Source organism: Carica papaya, chromosome 2 (genome assembly GCF_054855325.1).
Source record: "Carica papaya isolate Zhongbai chromosome 2, ASM5485532v1, whole genome shotgun sequence".
In the NCBI taxonomy this organism is placed as follows: domain Eukaryota; kingdom Viridiplantae; phylum Streptophyta; class Magnoliopsida; order Brassicales; family Caricaceae; genus Carica; species Carica papaya.
In genome coordinates, this window is record NC_142310.1 from 29,119,506 (window position 1) to 29,132,911 (window position 13,406).

General features: G+C 31.1%; 1 protein-coding gene across 1 annotated transcript; it reads right to left on the reverse strand.

Annotated features, from left to right (window-relative positions):
- Nucleotides 1–9,248: 9,248 nt before the first annotated feature.
- LOC110823841 (WAT1-related protein At1g25270-like) lies at nt 9,249–12,200 on the reverse strand. The gene is made up of 7 exons (XM_022054328.2): nt 11,818–12,200; nt 11,267–11,332; nt 10,761–10,877; nt 10,410–10,659; nt 10,148–10,306; nt 9,881–10,032; nt 9,249–9,772 (listed from the first exon to the last, which is right to left on the reverse strand). Exons 1-7 carry the CDS (start codon nt 12,021–12,023, stop codon nt 9,517–9,519), a joined length of 1,206 nt encoding a protein of 401 aa, XP_021910020.2. The 5' UTR covers nt 12,024–12,200; the 3' UTR covers nt 9,249–9,516.
- Between the last annotated feature and the right edge of the window lie 1,206 nt (nt 12,201–13,406).

Consider the following 13,406-nt stretch of genomic DNA (forward strand, 5'->3'; position numbering starts at 1 on the left):
ATTTAGAAAAATTGCGCCACGTCAGCAGCCCTGGCCAACCAGGACACGCCGCGTGGCAGGGACGTTGATGCGGGAGGCCACGCGGGATGGAGCCACGTGGGCGATCCGCGTGCACGCGATCGGACGGCCCAGATCCGTTCCTGCGCGCACGGACGGCCCAGATCAAAAGCACATGCGGACGACCCAGATCAAAAGCGCGTGCGGACGGTCCAGATTGAATCACGCACGGACGGCCCAGATCGTATTGCGACGGACGATCCAGGTTCATTCTCAATTTAATCGCGATCGGACGATCCAGATTAAAATGTGATGGATGGTTCAGATTAAAAAGAAAAGGTTATAAATAACCTCATCCACACCCAACCCCAAACCCTAGCCGCCAGAACCCTCGCCGAAGAAGACAACCCAGCCATCGGAGGAACCGACCGCCGCCACCCGCCGCCGCACCGGAGCACATTTCGACTGCCAAACGAGGTAAAATTTCTCTCATTGGCTCGGTTTTCGATGCTGAACCTCCCTATGGCCAAATGAGAGCCAAACCACCGGCCAATTGGCCGAAAAACACCGCCGAAGCCCAGCGGTGCCGCCGCGGGTTTATTTGATTTTTGCCTCCAATGATGCCCTTCCCGATTCCCGTTCGATGTAATTTTTACACCACTGTGACCACTGTCCTTTCCTCTACAGGTTGATCGGAGCAAAACATCAAATCGCGACTTGCACCGGAGGAGCCGCCGCACCCGAGAGCTTCGCTGTCGGTAAGTCTCGATTTTCTGGATTTTTTTGGCCCATCGAGGGCCCTAGGGGTATTTTATCACAGGAACCAATGCAAGTTTGGCCGAATTCGGCCGAAAATGGCCAACCTGAGGTGGATCGCCGCCGTGGGCGGCGACGCTGTCGCCAGAGCACGACGGAGCCACCGTGCCAGAATTTCGAAATTGGTCGAATAAGCCCTGGGTCTGATTTAGGATTTTTCTGGGATATGTGCAGGTACCGAAAATGTGTTTCAGTTTTCGGAGAAAAATTCAGAGAATATAGGGACTGCCCGTAGGCACAGTGAGAACCCGATTTCAGACTCCGAAACAAGTAAGGATCTCTCACCCTATTTTCTATCACGGTATTAAAGTCTAATAAATGATAAAACGATATTTTATGAATTCATGGATATGTATAATTAATTAAGGTTGTTAATGGAGCCCGAATCGGATATGCTTTTCGGTCAGTTCCTGTTTGATTTATTTTACAGTCTAAATGCAGTGTAGTATCCGATTTGTTTATTCTGTGGCTTGTATGCATGATTCATTGTTTAATTCATTATGGTTTGATTATTGTGAACCCGATGTTATGTTTGCTTTGTTTGGTGTTCGTTACTGATTTACGTATTTATGTTTGATTGGGTAATTGAGACTAAGAACAAATAGGAATGGGATTGAGTTGATAAATGGATAGGTTAACAGCCTCACTAGACATCCTAAGAGATGGTGGACAGACCGGGTCCATAGGGGACCCTACTGGAAATGTTGTCTCTCATACCAGATGGGGTATGAAGACTTTAAATATTTTGGCACCCATACCGGACGGAGTATGGGGACGGCCCGCTTCACCCTCATACCGGACGGGGTATTGAGGTTTATTGTTTTGGCACCCATACTAGACGGGGTATGGGGACGACTCTGAAATCAAGTTGTTAAAAATGAATGGTTCACGTGTGCCGGGAACCCCTATGGATCCCCATGGATACTGGTAGGCTGGTAAAAGAGGAAATTTATTGCTTGGTGATTGAAATATTAAAATTATGACATGTGTTATGTTACAGTGTGCATATGACTTCATGACATTATAATGTTATTGTTTTCATAAGTTGTTTTCATAAATCTCACCGATGTAAGTAGACGGTAAAGAGTTTTATTATTGATAAATAAATTTACTTGAAAATTATACTCCATTGGTCGTTTTTGTTTTCTACCAACCTTTACTTCTGTGATAGTGACATAGTGTGATATTTTTACTGGGCTAGTGTAGCTCATTCCTTAACCATTTCAGATCAGGAGGACTTGGTTCCCGAGTCCATTCCGCAGGAAGACGGCGAGTAGATGCCTAAAGATTTTATAGTTTTCCTTATAGTATTCATTTCTAGTATTTACTTTAGTTAGCTTATTTTTATATACGTTTAATTCGTTTTAGTTATTGTGTAAGGGATGTTAATCATAATATTTTATTTCACTTCCGCACTTAGAATTTTATATATACGTTTCCTTTTAATTTCCGGGGTCATTACATTTTATTTATATTTTGCAATATATCTAATAGTTAAGGTATAAAAATATACAATTATTTTGACCATTAATACTGTGGATTTAATTGTAATATAATCTAAATCTATTAAGTCTTAAATATATAAATTTGTAAAGTTTTAGTATATTCATAAGTATTTTGTAGATAGTTAAAAAAAAATATTTTTATAAAATTCTTGAGCACAATTAAAATAATATTTGTTTCTGTTTTATTATAAAGATATCCTCCATATATACTTAACATTCTACTAATAGAAATTTCTAATAATATATTTGTATGAGATAAAAATATATGTATATATATGTAAAGATTTATGAAATTGAGGAAAATCTAAATTGAAGAGGAGTTTGAAAACGAGGAGAATTATGAAAATATTAAAAGATGGGACACCTCAGCAGGTGAGGTGTCTGGAAAACCTAATCAGAAGCGGCCATGTAAGCGCCAAAAAAGGGGAATTAAAATTAAGGGCTCTGATTGAGCCACGAAGGAGGCAAGGTGGAAGATCAGACGATAGGGCCTTATGCGTGGATGAACAGATGGGATCAAACCGTGGGAAAAGAGAAGAAAATGGATGGGCTAGATGCATGCGCAAGAATGAACGGTTTAGACCGGACCACGCAGAGAGGGGGAGGATCATATGGTCACGATCGCATCTCAAGGAAAGAAATTGAATAGTGAGAATGTGTTCCCGCCAAAGGACACTGGCGAAAGGACAAAGATACACTTAATTGGACGGTGGAAATTTAAGGACGTACCTAAAGAGACAAAAATACCCCTGACCCTGTGGATCTGGCGGTTCAGATTTGCCCTAGCGATGGGATGACATGAAAATCCCATTTAAACCTTCTTTCTCGACTCCTTCGAGTAGAAGAAGCTTTAGAGAAAGAAAGAAGACCAACTTGCCATTATGAGTTGGAAGTCTCAAATCTAGGGTTTTTGGTAAGAATGCCGTAGTGTCTAACCCCAGATCTTCAATTTTTTTTTCCATTTATATTTTAAATGATTATTTGTTCATTCTTGATTTATTTTCGAAGTAGTAAATTTTTCTTTGAATCTTGAGTCCACTGAAATACTAGGGTTTCTGAAAACCCAGTGGGGGTGGTCGGAAAACCCCCAGGTTGCACGGTTGATTTATGTTGTGTCGAATCTATTTGAGCATTTAGGGTTAGATTCGTTTATAGTTTTTACAAAATATTGATTCATTTAATAGGCTATTTTAGATTTTGATGTTGGGTCGTAGTGGTAACCATATTTGCATTTTGGGGATGATGAACACGGTAAAATTCAAAACTAACTTGCAAGTGTTGGTTTTGAATTTGATGTGTTATTAATTCAATTTGTGGATCATAAAGAAGCGAGTTGAATTTTTTTTTTTAATTAATCCAATGAAATCTATAAATGGCAAAGGGAAATTTGAAAGCCATTAAAATAAAACCTCAATCTTAATAATGACATGGAGATTTGCTGATTAAGGAAATAAAGGAAATTGACATGAAATTGGAATGCCCCGTACAAGTAATAACATAGTAACCCTATAAATGGTACTTGAAATTGATTTCAATAGTAGTATATGACTGGGTGAGATATGGGGGATAATGTTTTAAAGTAGTTAACAATAAGTAATAAAGAGCATATGAATGACTTGACACTTATTTGGAATATAATCTTGATTCTAATAATTACTTGAAAATAAATTTGGTTAATTGTGGATAAGGGAGGTTAATTTTGAAAGTTATAGGAATTGATTAATCACTATTGGTAAGTGGGCAATTAGTAGGAAAACAAACTTACAAGTAAAGAAGAAATATTGAATAAAAAATGATTTAGAAATTAATATTGAATATACTTTGTTTTAGGCAATGCCAATGTGGTCTAATTAGGGAATTTCAAAATGAAAAGTGTAACAAATGAAGGGATATTTAGATCTAACTAATTTAAGAGTAAAGTAATTATTACTTCACATTGTAAGGCCTTGATGTAGGAAAATAGAGTTTTCAAACGATATGAACCATTCAAAGTATTGATTTTTTGAACACTAATAAACTAATAGTAAATGAGAACTTTCAGAGAGAGAAATTTGATTTAAATTAATTAAAATGAAATTAGGAAATTAAGTGAAATACTGGAAGTAATATATATATATTTTTTTTAAAAAGAGAAATCAGGGTGTCAATCATGGTAAAAGAAGGATGTTTCGCAAATCTCAAATAAACAAAGTTATACTTCAGAAATAAAGGGAATCATGGTAAAAGAAAACTAGATAAAATAAAATAGGAACAAATTTTATTTACTCCAATGTGTACTAGTACACTATAAAAAAAAAATTAATTTGTGCATACTGTAACTCAAATAGAATGCTTCAATAATAAAAGAATTAGAAAACTTAATAAGAAAACATGAACAATCAAATGGATAAAATAAAGTTCACAAATAACAACACAAGTATACCCCACATAGTAGTTAATAAATTTAGAAACTAATTAGGTAATAAAAAAATATAACATGAGTCTAAGTGTGAGTCAAAAATTTGAGGGTCAATGTAAAATATAAGGACGTATAAATCTGTTTGACTATATATCACGGAGGAGATTGTATGTGCGTAGCTGAAATTTAACAAGATAAGTGTTGGTTAATTCTATCACATAGAAGGATGATCAAGTTTAACTGTTAGTGTTAAATGACCACCTTGGCGAAGTATTGTCATTGTAAATGTTATTGTATATACTATCCATATTGATAGTGGGAATTCTTAATGCTTTCATTGGTAAGGGTTAAAGCAGCATTGTACAATGAAATCTCAGTGTTTAAATATCAAAGTGGAAAGTGTAATTATTAAAGTGGTAATTGTACCGTATAAAGAAAAGTGTAAAGATGCAAAGTGTAAAATATAAAATGATAAATGTAAAGTGAAGTGCTTATATGAAAGTATATAAGCGAAGTAATACATGCTGATTAAAAATCTAAATATAAAAAAAGGTTAAACAAGTGATAAGTGTATGATGTGAAATAAAATGTGCAATCAATGTAGGTGTGATAATTCAAGGTAAAATTAAGTAAAAGTATGAAATTAAGATAGAAAACTGAAGTAAGTGTAAAATTTGACATAAATCCAAAAGAGAATGAGATACAAAAATGTACAAAAAAAAATACAAATGCAAATTAAAACATGAAATATGAAACAAAGATGTGAAAGTTCGTAAGTTCGAAGTAAGAAGAATTAATGTCAAATTCTTGAGCAAATATGAAAATGTTTGTATATGTTCAATTTGAAAAGAGGTTTTTTTTAAATTTTAAAAATGAGTAACTCTTATCTTCTGTTTGAATAGTGGTAAATGGTAGTCAATTAATGTAAAGTACTCTACGAGTGTGATGAAATTCTGTTTGTTTCAACTTCCAACCTGATAAGATGGTAACAAACGATATCCGACTGGCACATTTTAGATAAATTTTTAAAACCACCGAATTGGTGGTATGTGACGGACAAATAATTGTATTTCCCGTTATACCTTCATAAAATATGCTTAACTCTCGTTATACCCTCCTAAATAAATGATTCTTTCAAAAATATTTTAATTTTTAATTTTTTGAAATAATTTTAGATTTAATATAATAATATATAATTACAACAATTTGTTTTTAATATATAAATAATTTTATTTTTATTAAAATTAAATTAATGTGATAATATAAATAATAATTATTTATTTTATCAAATATAAAAATTTAATTTGATTATATGTAATAATTATTTATTTAAATATAAATTTAATTATATTATTGTATAATTTATTTTGTTTCATTATATATTTCTTATATACAATTTACTATTACATATAATAAAGTATGGATAAATTAATAATTTGACTGAAAATATAATCATATCATCCTACCTTCCAAGCAAACAGTTGTAATTAATATACATTAATACACAATCATCCAAATATAAAATTTTTTTGTCATTCTTATAATATGTCATTGTCATCCAATCACTGTCGTTGTCATACATTAATTATCTATTATTAAAATTCATCTAAACAGGGCCTTAATAGTAAATTTAGCTACACAAAGTCTAAAAGTTAGTTTATTCTTCTTATGGGACTTCTTTGTTTTATGAAAAATATTATACTTTGAAATTTTTATCATTTTATTTGCTATTAAAGTACTATTACATTTTTATTGAGTTTGTAAAACTCACGCCAGTTCATCGTGGTAATATGAATCAATGTCAGGCTTCAATGAAAGAAAGAACAAGAGAATAAAGATTTGAATCATAGACTCTGAGAAATTAATTGATGACAATGTAGAGCAGGTAGTACAAGTGATCTAAAATCTTACAACATGTTACCTTGTAAAATTATTTAGCAATAAGGGATGCTTAGAATGTTTAAATTAACAATATGTAAACCATTGTGCATTGTACAACATATTAAAAACAATATTTTAATTTTCGTGTGCTGATGTTTGTTGTCCCAGTGGGTACGCAGGATGTTACAAAGCTATCATATAAGACCAATATACTTTATGTTAAAAGCTATTATACACCTAGTCTTGTTACCCTACTGTTGTCCAAAACTAAAAATGATTAATTTGAGAACTTACAGAAAAATCATTAGTAATTTTGTACTTAGTTAATTTGGTTATAATTTCTTCAGCAAGAACTCCTATATGATTTTTACAAACCACCTATCCTATGACGTGATATCATTAATGTCACAATTGTTTATCCTTTAATCTTGTGTTTGATGATAAATGAAGCAGATAGAATTAAATTTCACTTTTTTTTCACTAAACCATTGCCTTAGACATTTCTTTATCAAACTTAAGTGAAAAATACAACAACTATTTTTTCAAATTTCTCATAACTATGACTAATTCTATTTGTAGTGTCTTTATAAATATATATACTTATGGAAAAATTATGCACATCCATATACATATATAAACAAGGTGTTGAACAAAATGCTAATAATGAAAGTACCATAGGTACTTATGTTATATATCTATAAGTTATTAATCATATCTAGGCATATATATATATCTATATATATATATGCAAACATATGTTGATATATTACATATAAAAGTTGTTGTATTCAATTAAATGAAGTAATATATATACTAATTAACTATAGTTGTTTTATAATGGAAGCTAAACATATATGTTACATGTGAAATCTTGCAGTTGTATGTTATGTTAGTAAAGGAAATATATGCATATTAAAAGACTGCATCTTTTAAAACTTACAAGTAAGAAAAAAAACCATGGAAACAAAATTCTTGCATTGTTTAACAAACCTGCAATGAATTCATATTTAAGGTATTTTGGCATCATATTTGTATCTATAATGTTTGGCTGTTGCACATGAGTAGAATAGTTATTGGATGTGACTATAGACTGGTTGTTATTCATCAAGATTCATTTCATAGTTGGCACAGAAAAAGTTATTAAATTGATATATATATATATATATATATTCAAATTCCAAATAAATAAAAATTACATACAAGGTGTTTTATGGAACAAATTTTTTTTTATAGTGTTTGAAACTTAATAGTATATGGAATTATTTGTTCTATAAATTAATATGTTCTAAAGGTAATTAGTGAAAAAAGAATTACCAAAATATCTATTTGAAAAAGAAAATTGTGTTTGATGAGCCTATCATGAATTTTGTTTTAGAGATTTATAGCATTATATCTATTGATGTGATTTAATTCTGAAAATATTCTATATATATTATTAAGAATGTGTTGTATGTATTTTGGAAACATTTGGGAGAAAACTCTAGTCATCATGAGCCTTCCTAGAATGTTCAACTAACACTAACACTAGTTATCCATCTGAACACTAGAAAAATAAAAGATACTCAAATTTTTAGAAGACATCAAAAAGTAATAAATAAGCACTCATTGTCATCGTGAGCCCTCGGAGGACATTCAACTACAATTAAGACTAGTTAATACTAGGCCAAGGTTTATCATCAAAGACAACAGTGTTAGGCTGTCAATATAACTGTAAGAAAGTAATAGAAAAATTCTAATTTTAATACAAAATATTATCACATCTAGTTCTAACGCATTTTAAATCTGTAAAATAATAAAGAGCCATAAACTGAAGAAATAGATATATGATCCCAAGACTTTTTCAAAAAATATATTTTCAAGAGGTAAAGATTTATATACAAGTATACATATGTGCTACCACTTATCAGTATATTAAGGTTTTGATGGTCCTCTTTAAGGGATTTATCTTGTATTATTTTTTTTAGTGGTATCGTTCAACGGCTTATCAACAAATTTTCTCTTTTTTCTATATAAAAAAAAATCATGCATTAGCACTTAATTTTGTGGAATGTTTTCATTTGAAATGAGATGAATGAGTGAAGGAATAAAATCAATGCAACATGATTAGTAAATGATATATATGTTAACAATTTTAAGTATTGTAACTAGAACTTAATAAAAGAAAAACATTAAACTAATTTTTTCACATGAATAATCATCATTTCAAAAGGTTAAAATTGATTTCTTATAAATAAATTAGTATTTTGGAAAAAAATTCTCACATTAACTTTTATAGTTTAGTTTTAAAAAATTATTTTTTACAACACATTTTGTAGTTTTTACAAAAAAAAATATGTTGTTCAAAAAGATTTTTATGATTTAATATAAAAAATATATTTCTCATAACAAAGAATTTCAATCGCTATATAAGAAATTAGTAGACATCAAATTTACAATGAAAAAAAAAGTACAACAACAAAATATTTTAAAATACATTTTTTATAATTATTTATTGTCGTTAAAGCATAAATAATTAATTATGTAATTTTTTATAAGTTTAAGCTTTTGAGACAGTTGTTTTATTCAATTACTTAAAATGATATTAGTTCCAGAATTTTAGTTCTTAATTTTTCTATATTTAATAAAAATTAATTTCATATAATATTTAAAGGTTGCAAGTAATTTTAGGTGGCTAAATTAGAAGGAAAATGAAAGAAATTACAGTGGTTTTCTGAGTCGTTCTCTACTGTAATTAAGGGTGGAAATTAAGCAAACAAAAACGCCCAATTTAATGGACTAACAGTTACAAAGAGAAGGTGTATATATATATATATATATATATACCCTTAGTTGCTATATATACAATCATGCATGTACCTACACTAATTACATGATTGATTTTGTTCGAGTCTAATCTACTGAAACGCCTCCAAGTTACTACTAGTTATTTCGTGAATTTTCTCTCTGATTAAAATTACTCTCTTCCAGTTTTTGATGCTCCTTTGAATCTTCTTTTTCTTCAGTAGTCTTGTTGTTGTTGTGGGATGCAACATTAACAATCTCGATAGATTCAAGATCATGATGCTGGTGACGAAGACTCGTTGCTGGGACTAATTGATTCGCTTTCTTTATCTCTTTGCTTTTACCCCACAACACTGAGTACAACCCGCATATAATCAACGCTGCTCCTAATACACTGAAATTATGTATTACACAAACAAGATTTATTATACTGGTCTTACACACACATATATTTGTATGTGTATATACATATATATATATATATATATACATATACATATACCTGCCCAAATGGAGCTTTTCGTCAAGTAGTAAAGAACCAGCCAAAGCAACTAATATGAGCATTAGAGGGTTAAAGACAGATGCAAAGAGAGGACCCCTCATGCGCACGCACCATGCTATTAAAGTCACCATCAGACCAGAACCCACCATACCCTAGAACACCCAAAACTTATACATCACTAAACATGCATTCAAGTACTAAACTATACTATATATATATGTGTGTGTGTGTGTATAGATATGCGTATGGGTGTAGGTGAAAACGTACAGCATAAGCTACAGTAAGTAGCCTAATGTTGAAACCCATCTTCCATTGTTGCCAATCTCTTTCTGAGCAAAGAGCAAACACCACTGACTGCATGGCTCCCATTAATGACATCAAGGCGGTGCTTGAATAATGAAATGGATATGTCTTACTCATCTTAGTCTGCCATAAAATTTACATATATATATATATATAATATTGTGTGAGTAAATTTGATTAAATTTAGAAAAGTGAAAAAAAAAAATTAAAAAAATTGAAATTTCACCTGAATAATGAGCCAGGATGCATAAGAGAAATTGCTGGCTAGGGCTAATAAACCACCCAATGCAAAATTTGTATGGTGGATAGGAGAAGATGCTACGTGACGTTTATGGGAAAGAAGGTCAACCTTAGTTGACCAGATGTTGATTTCAAAACCCTTGTAGAACGTGAGTAGCATTGCTCCACCAAGCCCCATTAATGTCCCTGTAACTTTTGCTTTCCCAGGCAACGTGCCCAGTCCTAACTTTTCCATCCTGTCTCATCATCCAATGCCCTCATAAACATCTTGCTTAATTTATACATATTATATATATATATATATATGATTTTTTGTACTTATATATATGTATATTACCTTAAACAGACAGCAATAATGAAGGTAATGGCTGGGAGGAGATTGGTGGTCGCAGAGGCGAACGTTGCAGACGTTAAATTCAAACTTTCCACGTATAAGTTTTGTGCCAGAGATCCTCTGCATATACATATAATAAATATATATATACAAAATTACATTTAATTGTTGGATTTATTTATCTCATTAATTAATTAACCACTTAAATTGGAGGTTGAAAATATATAATCTTATAATTTTTGGAGATGGATGTGGAAGAAGGTCGATGAACATAGTTGGAAAGAAATTGTATACAAGATACCAAGTGTCACGGGAAGCAAAACAAGGCCATGCAATATTAATAGATAACCATTTTTGCAGGGATACAGCTGGATTGAATTAATAATATAATTACTAACTTAACTTATATATATATATATATATAATTTTTAATTTTATTATTTTCAAAAGTAGAGGAAATATTTAAGGAAAGAGTTAAAACAAAATTAATATTTCTTAAATATACTTACCCCAATAACACACAAAAAAAAGATTGATATAGCACTGTCCATATAAGCTGAGGTCTCTGCTTCTTCCTGTATATATATATATATTTATATATATGTATATACATATATGTATGCATTACAACGGGAAAAATTATTATTTTGTTTGTCAAAAACAAAATCTGGTAGAGCAAAACTGATGGGTTCTGTAAATTTGTTAAGGTCAAACCAGCAGGGAAAATAAATCATAGCTAGCAGACAGCTTAGTTGATTAATCTTTTCATTCCTTTTTTAAGAAAAGCGTGTAATGAAAAATGCAAAGCCACAGTAAATTTTTAAACAATAATAATAAATACAGAAAATGAAAAGCTTTCAAAATGCATGCAGATTTAATGGAAGAATTATTATAGCTTTGGAAAAAAACAGTGATGATGATAATCACTCTCGAAACTTCCTGATTTCTAATTAACCAAAACAGATAATAATGAGAAAATATAAAAGATCAAAACTTTTTTTCCCCTCTCATAAAATTCTGGAAAGAAAGAAGAAATTAAATGAAAATTACGAGTACTTACCATTCGAAGATCAAAGCCATGGGGACCATAATAGCAGAAGCAAAGAGAAAACGATAAGCGACAATAATCTTCAACTTCATTCCATCATTTAACGCCAGTTTATATAATATATTAACCCCTGCAAATGCCACCTGAACCACCACCATTAACAACGTCGGCTTCAACCCATGTATGAAATTACATATCTGTCCTCTGCTCATCTCCATTTTCCCTCCTCCTCCTCCAAATTCTTACACCCAGAAAGAAGTGTATCTCTCTGTGTGTATATAAATATAAAAATATGTACGTATAACAAGTATGAATCAGGGGGTTTTAATATTATATAACAACACAAACTAACTAAACCCCGCCGTTAATGGAGTCCAGAGAGGAGGAGGTAACAGCTTCGCTTGCAAAGTAATGGAGGAAGCTAATGGTATTTATAGACTCTCCACAAGTCACACCTTAGTTGACCCAAAATCAAGGCTCAAGGACTACGTCAGTGTTTACGTCAGTTGGGAGTATCAGATGATGACACGTGTCCACAACAGAAATTATAAGGTTAATTTTTTTTATTTACATTAATTTTCTGGGTAAAATTTATAAATTTCAGAAATAATAATAATACCCTTTTTTTTGGAACTCCCAAACAATCTAGTAGAATCAATTGGACGGTATACAGAAATGGAGAGTAATTATGGAAATATTGCTATACGTCACCGTTTACGTGCTTCAAGAATTCCAACCGAAATGAGGAGGAGACACACGTGTGAGTAGTCTTTTAGTGGCTGCGGTTGGTTATCTACACGTGTGAAATAATAGGGTTTTTTCCTTCCTGGTTTACCCACGTCAGTGGCTGGCTGGCAGCCAATGCCACTGGCTGCTTTCAGAATTGAGATTATAAACAAATATATTTTTTATTTATATATTTCAATATGTTAAATTATGTTAATTTATTTACATAAATAAAATCCAAAAAAAAAAAAAGAAGAAATATTTCATTTGGAAATAACTTCAAAATTAAGGAGGGGTAGTCCTTAATTAATTAATAGTATATTTATTCATAATTAATTAAGTAATAAATCAGGTTTTATTTTCTTAGAATTTCATTTCAAATTGGCTTTGTATTTTACCCATAATCAAATTAACCGGCTCTTTGTGCAAATCTTCTACATTGTTTTAGTGCTTTTACGTGAAAAAGAGCCACTTAAAGGATGCATTTCTCTTTTGCAAAGCCTTTAAATCACTTTTTTAAAAGTCGAATGGAAAAAATAAAGAGTCTTATTTTTTAGATTTTGACAATTGGATTGTTAGGCGAAGAAATTAGTGAATGCTAATTATATACATTGATATATACATACTCTTTAGTATAGTAAAAAGGAGACTTACCATCACAAACATGAATGTGTATATAAGGAAATACGTGTCCGGTGGTAAGTATATCAATCACACATTATATTGCTTCTTTTTCAATCATTTTTAGAAGAAATTGAATGTTATATATGAGGGCTATATATATTTTTTATTCATGTATTTTTTTCTATTTAGTATTTACTTAATTTTATATTAAATTAATTCTTATACTTTTAAAAATATTTAAATCAGTATCT

Excerpts from the sequence above, each read along its gene's own strand:
- LOC110823841 (XM_022054328.2), bottom strand. The coding sequence starts at position 12,023 with ATGGAGATGAGCAGAGGACAGATATGTAATTTCATACATGGGTTGAAG. Across the intron at positions 10,660-10,760 it reads ATTATTGCTGTCTGTTTAAG|GATGGAAAAGTTAGGACTGG; the intron begins GTAATATACATA and ends ATGATGAGACAG. Across the intron at positions 10,307-10,409 it reads CATCCTGGCTCATTATTCAG|ACTAAGATGAGTAAGACATA; the intron begins GTGAAATTTCAA and ends ATTTTATGGCAG.